Genomic DNA, 17,471 nt, shown 5'->3' on the forward strand with positions numbered 1-17,471 from the left:
CCTATTCTGTCACTTATATCCTATATAGGAGGAGAGAGAGATCTCCTATATACTTGCTGCCACTTAGCAACAAGTGCGTTTCCCCCTACATGAAAGATTGGTATGCTCTGTTTGGCTTGACTGGATACCTTTAGTCAACAGAAGCAGGAAGGGCCTACAAGCAGGAGAGTCCACCTATTATGAGATCAGGCTAAGAGTAAGTGGTTGAGCCCTGGGACTAAACCAGTGGACGAGCTTCTCTAGCTGCAGAAAATCAAATATAGTATGTGGAATACATCAGGAAAAAGTGGTTTTTGGAGGGTTTGTAGACTATTAAGGTATTCCTAATGTGGAAGTGTTCTTACTCAGGACTCACTTGTCTAAATATTGTGTGTTGCAGGTAGAAAAAGACAGGCTCATTTATATGTACTTTTACTCTTCCTACCTGGAGTTGAAATAGAGCCCTAGCCCAAATCTTTCTGTCTAAAAATAGAGTTAGGCTGTTGGCTGTCAGCACTTCTTTGTCAATCAATGCCTGATAGAAAACAGAGAAGCAGAGTTGATACCCCTTCCACCCATGACAGTCTTCAAGAAATGAATGGAATCCCTTTCTGCTTCTCCTTGCCTGAGGGCTCAGCCAGACCAGTGTGGCTTATAGAAGCACACTGTCAGCAGCTTTGTGTATAATATTCACTATGCAATGTCTGTTTCACACATGCGTATCATTGTGATTAATATGCATGCCTGAACGAGCTGTTAGCTTCTACTTAGGTGGCAGTGGCAGGAGAAATGTACAGCTGTTCTAGGTGGAATGGGAAATCCGGTACTTTTCTCTAACCTCTCAGATCAGTATTGGGAAGACAAGGAACAGAGACAATTCTCCTCTTTTGTGTCACTCACAAAGTAAAAGCGCGAGTGGCCCAACATTGCATGTTTTCCCGCCTGTCTTGCTTTGCAGAGGGCAGGGACCAATTCCCCAGGGAAAAGATGCTGCTACATCAGCTGCACATGGGCTCTCTCCCCACTCACCCCAAAACAGGTGTTGCCAAATCTAGGCAGGAGCTTCCAGGAACAGTTTGCTCCTACTTTAGCGATGGACCTACTTCCATGCTCAGATGAAGAGGGTTGACCTAGAAGGGAGGTGCAGGAGAAAGGCTTTTCTGGAAATGGATGACTGGGGGGCAAGGTTGTGGAAGGAAACTCTCTCTGCCTTGCAGCAGGTTCCATTTCTTGTTACAGCAGCCCACAGGAGGCATAACGGAGGTAGATTTTATCATAATGGAACCTGAGAAATAGGGTGATTTAGTTGGAGCCTGCTCAAAGGGTCTGGGAACTGTGCAAATCACAATAATTTAGATAATAAAAATAAAATAGCAAAATAATACAAAATAGTTTTTGTAAAAAAATAAATAACATAGTGCAAAGTAGCATTTCTGTCCAAGAGAGACAGAGGCAGCCAGATGGAGTGGCATCCTTCCATAAGCTTCCGGCTTTCTTCACTCACCCACATTTTCCAAACTATATTAGGTCAGATAAGGAAAAGGTGTGCCTTGAGATGTGGCAGTATCATTTAGTCGTTTTCTGGTGAAAATTCCACAATCTGGATGTGGACAAATAAGGATGCTGGTGGGATACCTGTGCCATCCTTGGAAAGAAGGTGAATGTGGCGGTATCCTGTATGGAAAATAGAAATGAACAACAAATGAAGGTGCCTTGTATTCCGTAGGGTTGACCCAGACCATTTTGCTGCCTCCAGGGCAAGGGACAAGATGGTGACTCCTCCGTTCTCCTATGCACAAAACCTGGTGGGTGAACTTTGCTTCAAGACTGGCATCGGCCACCCCAGTTAAGGTCAGCAGGCTGGTTAAGGAGGCTTGGGGCAACACACAGCTTGGTCCTCCAAGACCTCACTGCTGCTTTGCTCCCTAACGACCAGCATCTGCTGCCTCAGCCTGTTACGGCTGGCCCTGAATTCAATCGGACCAGTGACCCATCTATCGTACGACTGTTTATGCACAGTACTCCAAGGTTTTCCCAGCCTTACTACCCAAAATCTATATTAATAGTGGTGGCAGTGGTCATGCTAGGCCTTGAATGTGAGAATATTTACTTACAAATAGACTTCTGCTTGTCTTGTGGATCTTCTGCTATGACACACCCAGAAGCAGACTCTAAGCACTATACCACAGTAGCTCTCTGAGGTTCTTTCAAAACTGTGTGACTCTGCCAATGCTACATGGGTAATCGGTGTCTTCTCCAAAGATGGAGGCAACATGCACTTCCTGCCTTGGCCAAGAACAGAGACACTGTCTCTGTTGCTCCAGCCAGGAACAGCACCAGAGAGCATCAGAAGAGTGGAATAAGCAGTTCAAATACTACGTGGGGAAACAGCTTGCCAGTGTGCTGTGAAGCAAGAATCACACACAATTTCCTCCTGTCTTGCTAAATGATGGATCACTTCATGGCAGAGGGTCATCCTGTGGGTTGTGTGAAGGGTGCATCTGTCTTGGGTTTGCAAGTAAAAACAAACTGTCTGAGTAGGCGCACCAGTTTGCCAGGCAGCCTGCGTGTTTAGCTATATCTCATCTGTGTGTGTTGCACTGTTAACACCCCGTCTGTGTGCTGCCATTTTGTATGGTGGAGCAACTACATTCTCTGCTGTGGAGCATGTGGCTTAGATTACCTTCCTTCCATATACAGAAAGTGTCTTTGTGTTGTGTTGTCTGTTTTACCAAGGGCCCAGGCCTGCTTTCACCCCAGATCTTTGCAGCCTGCCCCATGCCCATGGGTCTGAGAGGAGACACTCACCTGTTTTGACACTAGGGAGAGGTAACGTGTACTGCCCAACGAAGTCATTCCGAGATGCTTTGTCATAATCCTCTACCACAAAGCGCAGAAGTGCCAGCTCTGGAACCCACACCTGAAACTGAAATGTTTCATTCCACTGTGGGTTAAAACCTGTCCAGGAATATAGAAGTAAAAGGACCACATTGTCATGACAGAGAAACTCAGTGTCTCCCTCTGCTTCCCCTCAGCCTCTCCAGGGATCCTCTTCTACAATACCTTACACAGTTTACCTCTTCAGTACTACTTCCATGATACCAAACTGACTCCTTCTGCTCATATTCTTCTAACCTCAAAGCTACCCTCCACCTTTGCATCCCTTTGTGCCATCAATAATTTACCCTTGCTGCTACTCTTCTGAGTGCCACAAAGGGCAAAAGGAGAAAGTGCCTGAAAACCAGCCTTTATGCATTCCACAGGGGCTGGGACTTGGCAGAAATGTATCCTCTTTCACAGTTCTAACTTTATTTTCAAAACAACCCTGCCCTATTCCAGTCTTTAAAGTGGCAGAGAACAGTTTGAAAATGGAATCAGCAAAGGGCAATCGAGTAACAGCTTGGCGTGGCTAAACCACATTGAAATACTGTTGGGCACAGTCCTATGTCCCTGGAGACATCTCTGAGGAGTCACAGCATTTTGCAGATCTTCCTCCCTACAGCTGGAGGGGGGGCTACCTTCCAAAGCCTCCCCCAGTAGCCTCTCTGTTGGTTTGCACCTTTGTTGATACCTGCACGAACCGCATCCATAATCCTTGCCCAGCTTTACCTTATAATGACCAATAGCATTGGCTCACCATTGTTATCAACGTATTTTGTCTCATACTTGGCACAGTCGGCAGGGACCCCATGAATCTCCACCCGCACAAGTGGATCCACAATGGAACCAAGTTTGCTGTTGGGCATCTTGGGGAGCTGTTGCCCACTGATGACCTGGAAGAGAAGATCACAGGGGCATGGGACATGTGAAAAAGCTGCACTGAACCCTGGCCCCTGCCATCTCCTGCAGCCTATGGTACTCCAAATGGTATGTGCTGGCCCCAGGTTTTTGAGGGCCTTTCAGAAAGCCCCATCTGTGGAGCCCATCTCTTGCCAAGTCTACCTTCTCACTATCATTCTCACCAGCTGCTCCCATCCTCTTTCTCATTATTGCGACCACCTGCTTGCTGGACAGGTAGGAAGCCAATGAGCACCCAGGCCCTGGCACCTCCTGCTCCTGCTCACCACACCTTTGTTTGGGCCAGAGTGAGGGGCCATGAAAAGCAGTTTGCAGCAGACAAGAAGAGGAACCAGTCCAGAGGGTACAGTCAGTGGGCCCTGCACAGAGGTCCAATGATGCCCACCCATGTTGCACCAGCCCACAAGGCCAAAGGGCTTGGAACAACACTGCACTTGCCTACCCAACACCTTCAAGTCAGTTTACTAAACAGCAGCTCATCTTCATTCCACTGGGCAGAGACAGCTGCAGGGCTACTGAAAGATGGCAGGGTAAAGGTGGCAGTCTCTTTCTCCGGGTCCTCAATTAACATCACGTCCACTGAAAACACCCCTAGGAATTAAACACATGTTCTTCACAAGAACAAGGAAAAACGATAGGAAGGGGTTACTCCACAAGAGGGCAGAATTTCCCATCACAGATAGGCTTTTTCTCCTAAAGATTAACATTTTGGTTCCATAGCTTATGCTGAGCTGTAGAAAGCAGAAATGAAAAATGATTCTATTTTTTTCCATATGAGGGGAGCTCAGACTCAATGGCCAAGTCTGCATGTGTTTGCATTTGCAGGTTCAATCTCAGGCATCTCAAAATAGCAAGACTGGGAGAGGCATCTGCCCGTGACCTGAGAGGGCATTGCAGAGCAAGAAGGTCTGACTGAATGTAAGGAAACATCCTATTTCAAAAACCCTTCCCTAAGCTCACTGGAGCATCACTAGATAGTGGCACAGGTGACAAGCATCTGCAGTACCTTGATGGTTAAGTTCAGGGGGTTGCCTTCACCCCTGCTTTGGGGGTTTTCAGGACTGAAGGTTGTCTCATAATCCCTCATGAAGCTTGGCTTCAATGTGTAGCCGCAGCAGCCATTTTGACTGAAGAGCCCATCATATAAGTCCATTTCTGCTCCAGCTGTTTGAAAATTCAGGGCCACTGAAAGGAGGAGAACATAGCAGTATATTTCAGACCAGCAGCAACAGAGACAAGGTAAGGCTGGGGAAGTCTGCTAGAGGTGTGGGGAAAGCTGTACTGGGGGTGGAAATCTGACAGGTTCGCTGGGCTCAGCTCCCTGGGCTCTGCTCCACCTTGTTGCGGCTGTGCATCTCAGGTCCTGCCAAGCATGCCCAGGATGCCTGTGGCGCTCAGCGTCGATCAAGCACCAACAGTACCAGCCTTTGTTCGGGCTGCTGCATGTGATTCAAGCAAAGGTTGCTGGTTGTGCAACCTTCATTCCACGAATTCTTGTAGGCTTCCCCTCCACCTGACTCACTTTCTAAGACCAGGCTGAATGCAAAAGGAAGTACAAAAGCACAGAGGGATGGATTCCAAGGAGCTTTCTTAGAACACTGATGTCTGCTAGCTCCTTCCATCTCTTGTTTGAAGATGTGTCCAAGTCTGGTTTAAAGCCAAAAGACCTTAACAAGAGAGGAAAGGCCTTGAAGTTGCCCATCCATGTTGGCCCTTCTACAGGCCCACAGCTCACCTGGGCACATTCTTCCCGACTATGATGCAATGCATTGCACTTCTGTTTAAATCATAGTTAGGATCTCTAAATCTCTACCTATAGATATACGTATGCAAATATGCCAAATGGTGTCCTCCTTTGTCCTTGTTTTGGTGATACTTCCCCCTCTTTTTTCATGAAGCGTAAATGGCCAGTCCACGTGAAAGTGCAGATTGGCACATGAGTTTAGATGCCTGGACAGAAACAGAGCCCGGCATCAAGGGCTGAGCCGCGTCTGCTCTGCAGATTTTTGTCAAGTCCATAAAGAGCTCAGGAAAAAACTGCAGCAAGGGATGTCCTTCCCCTTCCTGTCGCCCGCACGTCATTCCTACCCATGTGACATCCCGCATTCCACATCTCTTGGGGGTTGTAATTAGATGAGTCAGTCCGCATCCCACTGGGGAAGATACGTGTCAGCTGCCAGGCATTATGGCGAACAAAATCATTCCCTGCAAGAAACAGCACACACATGATTAGGGCAACGACTGATACTTCGCGCAGTCCACCAAGTGGGAAGGCATTTGGGCTGGGAGACTGTTGTACTAGAGCACTCATTCAGGATTTCTTCACTGTGAGATCGATTCCTAAAGGGGGCTGGAATGGATGAATGCCATGCTCCAGGAGAGCCTGAGGAAGAGACAACTGCTTCTTCCCTGTAGAGACAGAGTGCTAAGGAAGCAAGCAGTGGAAAGCACCTATTGTGCAAGGTGAGGACTCTATGGAAACCTGACTGTTTTCAAGGCCTTGTTAAGAACTGGCCTTGTCAGCTGCAGGGCCATCATGACATTGTCAAACTCACTATAGCGATGCTGCCTCCTCCAACCGGGGCTGAAAATGGAGGCATGTATAAGTCCAGTATGTGGAATGACGGCTGAGAGACTGTTGAGAATTAAATCTGTTTGCTTTAAGCAGGTTGGCCCATTGTGTTATTCCACACGGTGTCTGGAACTCAGTGGATCTGGGATTTCAATAAACAAAAGGATGTGGGGGGTTCCCTCTCCAGTCTTTAGAAGGTGGCAGTGCCCAGCTAAAGGGGAAGATTAAGAATTTGTTCCTGAAGTTAGCTGAAACTAGGGGACAGGGCACCTGAGGAGGGTGGGTGATGGCTATACGAGTTGCTTGCCAATAACTGGATGCGGAGTTAGTGGACTTGATGCTTGCGCGTATGGGTTTGCTTGCTTCCCCTCTGCTCTGCTTGTAAATAAAGCAGATAGGAAAGATCTCTTATCCAAAGAACGCTAGATCTGGTAATGCTGCCACTGGGACCTCCCACTGTTTACAGAAGTGACAATTGAACAAGGCCATGTGTCAGGCCTTGAACTCCAAAAAGCCATGCCTGGGTCTCTGGCTCCCCAAAATGCAGGCCTTGCTTGTCATGAGTGAACTCTCTCCACCTTGTTTATATTAATTAAACAACAGAGCCTTAGTTATCCTTCTCCCTGGCCACAACTGCATGCCTTTCCTACAAGGGAGGTTTCCCCGGCATGAGAAATGGATCCCGGGATGTGCACACAGCTGCAGGCGCCTCCTTGGCCACATTCCTTATCAGCCCCGCGAGTGCAGTTGTGCCTTCACGCATAAGGCAGTTATGAGCCTAAGCCTTGTGCTACATGCTATCATCTTGGCACCCTTAGCACGAATGAGACACGCAGTGTAGGGAGCTTGGCAAGCTAGACCGGGATACTCTTCACTAGATTACAGACCCTACTTGTTCTTAACACCTGTGTAAACAATCAGTGTCTGTGCTACCCCATCCATCAGTGTAATCCTATCTCCTAATTATGCTTTGATGTAGGACAGCCTTCCCCAACCTTGTACCTTCCAGACACATTGGACTGCAACACCCACAATTCCTAGTCAATGGCCCTGCTGGATGGGAATTCTGGAGTTTGGGGTCAAATGCTTCTGAAGGCCACCAGACTGGGGAAGGCTGATATAGGATGCTTGTGTACGTGCGCCATGCTAGAAATAGGTAACCTATATAAGCAAGTCATTTTCTTTGTGCTCTTTACACTTTTGGGGGGGCTCTGCTGACCCTATCAGCTCCAGCTGATCGGAGCCTACCTTGCAGGGGTTCCCGTTGTGCAGTGCAAGTGACTTGCTGCTAAATGCGTGGAAACTTAGCTAGTGAGTTGATGGTTGCAACAATAGATGCCTCCTTGTAAGGAAACCTGGATCTGGCTTATTATGTCCCGGGGATCACTAAAAATCTCTTGCCCAAAGCTGGGGCTCAAGATAGGCACGATATCTGGGGGCAAGGTCTTGTGCCCCACAGAATGCAGCTTTCTGTCTGCTCTCCCCCCTCCCCGCCCCATTTCTCACCAGCCTCTCGGATGAGCTTGCGGGCCTTGGATTCAGCAAAGGAGGACATCTCATAAGGCTTGTAGTGGCTATGGGAATGCTGGAAGCTGTGGAAGGGAACGCTCTTGCAGTAGATAATGCAATCGGACAGCTCCTGGGAGAGGGACTGCTTGCCTTTCTGCGAGGAATACAGTAGCAATTTGCAGATTATGTCTTTGCATGCAGCCATGACCTTTTCACATCTGTTCAAAAGATGAAATAAAAATGTAGGCTTGCTCTCCTTTTATCTGGGGGTGGAGGGAGTCTGACAGGGCTTTTCCGTCTTGAACTGCTCCAGGGAAGGTGAAAGTTCAGCGACAGGGGTTTCTGAGCAGGGAGAAGCTGTGACAGCAAACGTTTCATTGCTGATTTCTGGCTTTCCTACAGCTGGTTGTTTTAGAGTAGTAGCCCTAAAATAAGACACCCATGGGGCTGGTTCTTGCTAGAACACTACAAATTGAATTGGCCTTCTCCAACCTGGTGTGTTGCATGGCAATACCCATCATCCTCATTGCACATGGTCACTGATGATGGGAGTTGTAATACAAGCCATCTGGAGACACTGGGTTGGGGAAAACTGGGATAGCTGGACCAGTGGTCTGACTCCTGTAAGAAGGAATCTTATTATGTTGATATGGTAGGAAGAGAGACCCTTTTGGCTTCCTGGGTAAAACTCCTAACTCCTGGTCTGTGCAGCTTTGTCTTCCCTTCACATGGGGGTCTCTCCAAGCTTCATAACAGAATCAACATAGTTCCCCTTCTTCCAAAAAGCCTTACATAATTGGGATAGGGAGAAATTAGTTTGGGTGGCTTTTAATGTGAACTTACCTAATTTGCACTTTGGAACCTATAGCAAATCAAAAGTCAGTTAATTACCCTTTGGATCTTTATAATGGAGTTCTCCAATAAAAAGTGTATATCAGGGAAAACAACATTAAAATGCATTATATTAGGAGAAATGTTTTGCAAAAATATTGCCTTTATCGAAAGTATCTGATATTAGGAGAAAGGTACTGTAGAAGGCATATGAGTTTTCATGCAAACCTTTTAATTTTTTTTCAAACTGATGAGGAACAGAACTTAATGCTGGAAATATGAGGAACTCAGGGAAACCAACACAGACATATTTGACTACCTCTAGTATATCAGTAGCTGTTGCCATCAGTCACTGCTTCTGGGCTGATCCTATTTCTAAAGAAGCCATTTGCCCAAGCTGCCTATACATACCTTGTCCTTCCTTTTTTCCTCATTGCGTAGAGAGTCTTCTTCTCCATCTGGCCCCTCCTCCTCCTCCTCCTCCTCCTGCTCAGGTGGGCTGTCAGGGTGTCCATTCAGAGAATCCTCCAAGTGTCCAATCTTCTTCCCCTTCAGAAGGATCTTCCCCTTCAGTTCCTGCACGAGGAGACAAGTAGGTCACAACGGGGCGGCGCTTCAGGGAATAGGGAGGGGGATTCCTCTGCCTCTGGCAAGTACAGCTCAATCTGGCAAGGCAGATTACAAAATCCCACCTTTCTTCAGAGAAATGCCCATGTCTCTTGTGTTTCCAGCAAATATTCCTCCTAGCTCACTGGTGCCATAATACAGTTCACTCATTTTTTTCACCAAGGCTTTACCTAGAAAGCCTTCTACATACCCCCTCAACCTATTTCATGCTTTGTGGCCTCCACTGTAGCCACTGCTCTACTCTTTCTAAGTTGCATTTGGCACTGGCCTTGGTGGATTTGCCCAAAACAACCACCGCCACCACCCTTTAACTCTTTGGCACCCACCCCAGGCTCTTGCTCCGGCTGGATCTTTGCTCCTCATACATACCACCTTTGGCATCTCCCTCTCCTAGGACCACATTTTAAGTGGTTCAGACTGAGAAAAGAAACTAGAGTGGGTGAGTGCCATTAGAAGGCTTCTCCTGTGAGTACAATCAAGCTCTGTAAACCCACTGTGAGCAAGACCCATTAGCCACTCCAGGTCGCCTACCTCAGGTGAAGGCAACTGCACAGGGACACACCCATCAATAGTGGTGGTGAGCAGCTTCTCCCCCAGAATTCCTTTCAGCTGTTCTGCCATGATATCCTGCTGCTCTATGCTGCAGTGGTTCTCAATAGACAGAATAATCGGATAATCGGAAGCCTGGATGGCCAAAGAGACACAGGATGTTAAATGAGGCATTCATTGGTGAACCAAATGTTTGAGAAACTAAAGATGGAACAGAAGATGAACAGAAAGAAGGGGGTAGGGCTGCTGCAAAAAACCACTGGGAATTTTAAAAATCTCCTAGAAGGAAAGTGAGCTACCTTTTACCTAGGATATGTTGATCCTGGAGGAGCAGAACAAGAATTAAGGGTGGCAGGGTTGGAACAAGGCCATGGAATCACAGCCATCTGGAACAAGAGGTGGTGTGCCCAAGTCAAATTTCAGAGAGGTATATGACTGAGGTCACCTGGAACTTTACTTGAGCTTTCATGACTTGGGATGTGTAATGTTCTTTGTGATCTCTGTGCATCACATATATGGGCTTCGACGTGGAGCACAAGGATGTGGAACGTTCAGCAGGGAGAGGAATTTTGGCTTGGAGGCTGGAGAGTGGGATGAAGACATTGCTGGGATGTGGCAAAACCCTGGAATAATATTTTAGAGCTATGGCTACTGAGTGGCATAGATACCTAATACATAATGAATCACAATAGTATTCATTATATTTTATTGGAACCTCATTGTTGGCTGCATTAGTGGGCATCAGCACTAATGGAACAATGGGAGCACCCCCTGCGAATCTTCCACCATTGTACCTTAGATCCTCCAAGGCACACGACAGCACTAAAATCAGAACAGCTGGGCCCCCCCCCCCCCCGGCACCTACTGTACACCCCCATCCCTTGTTCAGTGGCTGTGCCTGGCTTCCCCACTCACCATATGTATACCTTCCATCCTAGTGTCTCCTCCTCCTCTAGCTGAGGAAAGCAACCATGCCCTACGGCCAGATTTTCAACCTACCCGGAATGCATATTTCTCAAGCGTCGTCACAACTTCTCGGAAGGGGATCTTAGAGGTGAAGGTATGACCATGATAGACAATGGGCTCCCCATTGGATCCATCCCAACAGTCTACCTCTAGGCACCGGCAGCCACGCTTCAGAGCCCTGCAGGGGGAAGAGGTTAATTCATGAGCCCTTTCTCCTACCTGTCACGGTGAGGACTGGCACCCCTCAGAAAGTGAAGCCTGTGGTGACAGTGGCATGGGCAGGTATCAGAGCCAGTTCCGGGCTACTCTGGAATGGGTCCCATTACCTTGGATGCCATACCTTATGCATACAGCTCCCAGGAGGTTGCACTGCCTTCTGACTCTGACTTAGGACTTTCCCAACTGGTTGCCCCCTTCTCCAACCTTCACTCCCTAGGAGAATCCAATGCCTGCGGGCAAAGGCTGTTGGCCTTTAATGGCCCGATGCAGCACCTGAAAGGGGGTGTTTCCAGAGAGACTCCCCTGGCCTGACTATAAAATGTGCAAGTTGCTCCCAAACTTTGCTGGAGTAACTTGTTCATTCTCTAGCTCCAGGGTTACTGACCAAGGTCCTGAAATGGAACCAAAGCTCCAGATTTGACCCAGCCATCTGACTTCACCAAGCCTCCTTGCTTGAGCAGTCATCCTGGGTGGATGATGGATTCCTGAAGGAGTATGGCGCCATGCAGTGTTTGGGCGGCTTTTTATGCTGCTCCCATCATCACACAGGGGAAACACCTCAGCTTCATCTGGACATTGCCAAATCTTTTGAGGCAAAAAGGCCTCCACTGTGCCAAACTGAAGCCAGCAACAATTGCATCCATTTTTCTTTACCTTTTGGGAGGAGGTCATTGCCAAATGGCAGTGTTCTCAGCTATCAGTCTGGTGCACTAAGGGTGAAGGATGAAGACTGAGGTATTATTAAAAAAAGAGCTTGCAGGAAGCATCTCATTCACAGCTTTTGTCTAGCTTTGCAATGACATTTTAGGAGATTTGTCTAAGTTTGATCCTGGAGAAGAATAGACAGTGTTTTGAGCTTAGCCATGCCAGTTGGTACCCATTGCATCTGTCTCCAACCATAAAGACAGGAAGACAGGAAGTGGTTTTCTCGACGGGACAGGAAGAGGGTGGTCTGAGGGTGAGGAATTTATGTCTGACTCCCCTGTCATGGTCAGATCACTTCCTCGTGAGGTTTGTGCTCGAGAGCGACTTCTCCCTCTGCAAGGGTGCAGACCCGATTGTGTGGGTCCGCCCCCGGAGCCGGATGGATCCGGAAGGATTCCTGAAGGCCCTGGGGGAGTTTCCGGCTGACAAGACGGGTGCTCCTGTCGAGGCTCTGGTCTAACTGTGGAATGGGGAGATGACCAGGGCTGTAGACACGATCGCTCCTAAGCGCCCTCTCCCACCGGGCAGAGCCCGCTCTTCCCCTTGGTATACCCCTGAATTGAGGGCGATGAAGCAGGTTGGGAGACGGCTAGAGTGTAGGTGGAGGAAATCACGTGATGAATCTGACCGAACACACTTGAGAGCCCACTATCGGGCCTATGCTGTGGCGGTGAGGGCGGCGAAAAAGAGATATTTTTCCATTTCCATTGCCTCCTCACAATGCCGTCTGGCGGAGCTTTTTCGAGTGGTGCATGGCCTGGTTTGTCCAGGTCCGAAAGAAGACCTGATTCCACCCTCAAAGGCCCGCTGTGACGACTTTGCCAGGCATTTCAGGGAGAAAATCGCTCAGATTCGTCACGAGCTGGATTCCACTATTGATACAGAGGCTTTAAGGGAGACGCCAATGCCGCCGTCTGGTCCAGAATTATTGGATGAATTTCAGTTATTGCGGCCCGATGATGTGGACAAGGTGCTTGGACGAGTACGTCCCACCACTTGCTTATTGGACCCTTGCCCGTCTTGGTTAATAAATAATTCCAAGCACGGGATTGGGACCTGGATTTTGGAAGTGATTAACGCCTCTCTGAGGGAGGGTCGGGTGCCTGCCCCTTTAAAGGAGGCGGTAGTCCGACCGGTCCTGAAGAAGGTGTCACTGGATCCAGAGATGGCCACTGATTATAGACCAGTGGCCAACATAAAATTTTAATTTTATATTTGTAAATCAATGTATTTTTTGTATTTTTATATTTAATGGTAATTTATTATGTACTATTGTATTTCAATGTATTTTATCATGTTGTAAGCCGCCCCGAGGTTTCGGCAAGGGGCGGCATAGAAATGTTATAATAATAATAATAACAACAACAACAACAACAACAACAACAACATCCCGTTTCTGGGCAAGGTGTTAGAGCGAGTGGTGGCGGGACAACTCCAAGCACTCTTGGATAAAACTGATTATCTGGACCCATTTCAGTCCGGCTTCAGACCCAGGTACGGTACTGAATCTGCCTTGGTCGCCCTGTACGATGACCTGTGCAGGGAGAAAGACAGGGGGAGTGCGTCCCTGTTGGTTCTCCTGGACCTCTCAGCGGCTTTCGATACCATCGACCATGGTATCCTTCTGGACAGACTTGCGGGATTGGGGGTTGGAGGCACTGCTTTGCAGTGGTTCCGCTCCTATCTCGATGGCCGGTTCCAGAAGGTGGTGCTGGGGGACTATGGCTCTGCGCCATGGCAGCTATGCCATGGAGTGCCGCAGGGGTCCATTCTGTCCCCATTGCTGTTCAACATCTACATGAAACCGCTGGGAGAGGTCATCAGGAGGTGTGGGCTGCGGAACCATCAGTACGCTGATGACACCCAGCTCTACCTCTCGTTTTCCACCAATCCAGGTGAGGCAGTGGCTGTACTGAACCGGTGCCTGGCCGAGGTAATGGGCTGGATGAGGGCCAATAAACTGAAGCTCAATCCAGACAAGACGGAGGTCCTGTTGGTTGGTGGTTCTGGCTTTGGAGAGGGTGAACTGAACCTTGTTCTGAATGGGGTTGCACTCCCTCTTAGGGACAAAGTTCGCAGCTTGGGAGTGCTCCTCGACCCGGAGCTTTCACTAGAAGCTCAGGTGACCGCAGTGGCGAGGAGCGCTTTCCTCCAGCTTTGGCTGATCCACCAGCTGCGCCCCTATCTGGAGTATGACTGCCTCGCGACAGTGACACATGCATTGGTGACTTCCCGTCTCGACTTCTGTAACGCGCTCTACGTGGGGCTACCCTTGAAGACGGTCCGGATACTTCAACTGGTTCAAAACAGAGCTGCCAGGCTGCTGACGGGGACTGGGCGTTGTGTTCACATGACTCCAGTTCTCCGTCAGCTTCACTGGCTCCCCATTGAAGTCCGGGCCCAATTCAAGGTGTTGGTGATGACCTATAAAGCCCTAAACGGCTTGGGCCCTGGTTACCTGAAGGAGCGCTTGCATCCATATATGCCCAGCCGCCCCTTGAGATCGGCGGGGGAGGCCCTTCTCCGGGAACCCTCCATGAAAGAAATTAGGAGGGTGGGTACTCGGAGGAGGGCATTCTCTGCGGTGGCGCCTAAGTTATGGAACGCGCTCCCCAGAGAGGTCCACCTGGCGCCGTCGTTATTTGTTTTTCGGCGCCAGGCAAAGACCTTTTTATTCAAGCAGCATTTTAACTGTTAACATTATTGGTTTTATCTGGCCAGGGCGGCTTATTTTATACTGTGTTGCTGTATTTTAATTTTATATTTATATTTTAATTTATATTATAATTATTTTAATTTATTGATGTGAGCCACCCCGAGGCTTCGGCGAATGGGGCGGCATAAAAATGTTTTAATAAATAAATAAATAAACAACAAGGGCACCCAGAAAATGTGGGTGCCTTTCTTTCTGTGACCAACTAAGGAGTAGGGTTGCCACCTTTTTCTCTGGCAAAGGCACCGGTGCCTTTAATATGTGCATGATGGTGAGAAACTCAGTTGTGAGATTTGCCTTCTCTAATAATGGAGAAGAAAGAACAAACAAAATGGAATTAGTCAAATTTCTCAGCACTGAGCAACCGGTACCATGTAGGAGATCCCGTCAGGAAAAATGGCACTCTTACAAAATGGCATTTCCCTCTCATAAAGAGATTGGCTTGCAGAAGTGTGGAAATCATTGCTATCTGCAGCACTGGGGCAGAGTGGGGAGTGGAGGGGATAGAAAAAAGCTGCATGACATTGAATGATAAGACTGAAGCATCTGACTAAAAGGTGGCTAGGTGAAATTCTGGGGAGAGAGACAGCCCACAAAAGTTAACTCCTAAAACAATTGGACAGATCAGGGAAAGGCTGGTAGCAGAATTGGTGGCTTTACATATCCAAGGAGTGAAGCGAGAAGAGGCTCAAGCAGAGTGAGGAGTAGCGATTGTGAGTCTCATAGAACTGGTGCTTTATTGTGCAGACAAAGTTCATTGAGAGGAAGGAGAAAAGTTCATACCTTCTGCTTCCTCTCAAGGGTGTATGTGGATGCAGAGCTTTTAGGCCGTTCTACTTCAACCTCAGCTAAGTACAGGAAATCCAGAGCTAGAACATCCACAAAGAGGCTCAAAGACCTCTAGCAACCTCTAGCAGCAACCCACCAGCTTTCTTGGCTCCGTTGCCCTTACCACCAGGATGTGCTTCCTAATGTTCAACCAAAACCTACCTACCTGTAGCATTGGCCAATATTTTCAACTTACTACTGTTCCCTGGGCAGCAGAGAGCTTTACGTTTTCCTTTTTGCCCCCTTCTGTGTGAAGTCTTTCAGACATCAGAAGAGTGCAAATCCATCTGTCAGCCCCCCAGTACCGCTTATTTTCTCTTCTCCAGGCTAAACAGTGCAATTCCTTCACCCTTTCCTCACAGGACTTGTTTTTCCAATGCACTCGCCATTTTGCATCCTCCCTGAACCCATCCTGATTTGTCTATAACATTCCTAACATAGGGAAAGGGAAAGAACAGTCATGGCCAGGTATGGTGCACCAAGGCAAAAAGCCAGTAAGTCTACCTGGGGCTCAGGAGGTCTATGATTTCTAATAGAAATTTGGGAGGTCAGGCAGCTGCTCTTCAGCCCAGACTTTAGAAGGTCCTGGGTGTGTTTGAATCTGGCCAGGGCCAAGAGCCCTGGTATTCTTGTGTTCTTTGCCTTATCATTTCTTTGTAAGTGGACACTGCATTGTTAGGTACAGGACATGAGCAATATTTTTGGAGGAAGAAGGAGATGAGAGAGACCGCAGGCCCATTCCACCAACCCTGCTGAAAAACTGACTGATCTTTCCTTCTTCCCTTCCCATCCTCATTCATTCTGTGTTGTGGATTTTTTTTTAGATGGCGAGAAGCTGTCTTATTTCACTGCCTACAACACAGGCCCCTCCAGAAGCCTCTTTTAGCTGAGTGGGATGAAAATACTTTAAATAGGTAGCAAGAGAAAGGAACCTTGTGCTTGGTTCTATTGCAGAAGGGAGTAGCTGGTGACATGGGCACTCGACCACCTTCCCTTTGATGGTGATACCTGATATATCCCTCGACACTGCTCTGTCCTCGCAGCTGGTCCTCCATCAGGTATGTGTTGTGGGAGGAGGAGATGAAGTAGTGGCAGAGGGGCTGAGACATGTCCTGAAAGACCTTCTGGTGCTCAGGGTTGAAGATAGAGCCATCCGGTGAGCACAGGTACATGAGGAATCCATCAGTGCTCAGGACGTGGCGGGCCCTGGCTGTGAGAAGAGAGGCCCAAAGTGCAGAAGGGATGATTTCAGGAAACAAACATTCCACAAAGGGACAAAGTGTGTGTATGGGATAAAACCAGTGAAACAGCAAGCCTTGGATGGCCATGGGAAAGTGGCCATCTCAGCAGTAGCAATAGGTGTCATGAAACTGTTACAGGGAGTGACGGCATGTGCTCTTCTGGAACAAGCATTATACATGCCTCCTCCCACCCGCAGTGCCTGGAATCTCCTGTTGTTCTTGAGGGATATAGAGCTATGCTGAGGACTCCTTCAGGACCTCAGAGCCAACCCATGCTGGCTTTAATGTTTGCCCAAGTTGTGGACCTCCAGCTGCCATCCTCCCTCCTCCCTCCACCCACCTGTCTCAGACGGCTCGTATCTGTCAATCAGCACCATGGCAAGCTCATCCGTGCTGTTCCCCTCCATCTGCTCCTGCTGCAAGAAGTCCACAAACTCCATCAGGGTCAGTTTCTTGCCATCTTCGGAGTACATGCGGAAGAGCTCAAGCACTTCATCCCGCTGAGTCAGCGCTTTGTAGAAGAGCACAAACTCCTCCCCCTCCAGGGTCCCCGTCTCCGACTTGTCAGCCATCTGCAAGAAAAGGAAGGGTCTGGCCAATGGAGTCCTTGAGCACGCAACAGAACCAAGGTGATCAAAACAAAGGGGTAAAGATCCTGGGGGCTCACAGATGTACCTCGGCTGGTACCACAACACTAGCAGCATGCTGCTAGGTGATGGTTAGAACCTCAGTGCCCCATGATCCCTGCCTGAAGGACTTCTATCACCCTTAACTGACAAGATGAGAACAGAAAATTTGCTTTATGATTCAGCAACCCATCATTCAATCAATTAGAAAGGAAGCAATGCTGTATCTTAGCCAGAATCAGAGCTATAGCCAATCATCTGTTCCAGATGTGGCCAGCCAAATATTTATTTCAGTTTTAGGCCACTCA

General features: G+C 48.3%; 1 protein-coding gene across 1 annotated transcript in view; it reads right to left on the minus strand.

The window, feature by feature from the left end:
* Positions 1-1,534: 1,534 nt before the first annotated feature.
* Positions 1,535-17,471, minus strand: part of PLCD4 (phospholipase C delta 4) — a 34,498-nt gene continuing 18,561 nt past the window's right edge. The window contains exons 6-16 of the mRNA XM_044438282.1: positions 16,874-17,109; positions 16,305-16,502; positions 10,865-11,009; positions 9,848-10,000; positions 9,101-9,265; positions 7,856-8,012; positions 5,866-5,982; positions 4,816-4,962; positions 3,617-3,793; positions 2,788-2,937; positions 1,535-1,653 (exon numbers count right to left, since the gene is read on the minus strand). Of these exons, the coding sequence (XP_044294217.1) occupies positions 1,550-1,653; positions 2,788-2,937; positions 3,617-3,793; positions 4,816-4,962; positions 5,866-5,982; positions 7,856-8,012; positions 9,101-9,265; positions 9,848-10,000; positions 10,865-11,009; positions 16,305-16,502; positions 16,874-17,109 (1,749 nt within the window). The 3' untranslated portion in view covers positions 1,535-1,549. The remainder of the gene's footprint in view (positions 1,654-2,787; positions 2,938-3,616; positions 3,794-4,815; positions 4,963-5,865; positions 5,983-7,855; positions 8,013-9,100; positions 9,266-9,847; positions 10,001-10,864; positions 11,010-16,304; positions 16,503-16,873; positions 17,110-17,471) is intronic.

This window comes from Varanus komodoensis, unplaced genomic scaffold (assembly GCF_004798865.1).
Source record: "Varanus komodoensis strain SLA01 unplaced genomic scaffold, ASM479886v1 scaffold32, whole genome shotgun sequence".
NCBI lineage: Eukaryota > Metazoa > Chordata > Lepidosauria > Squamata > Varanidae > Varanus > Varanus komodoensis.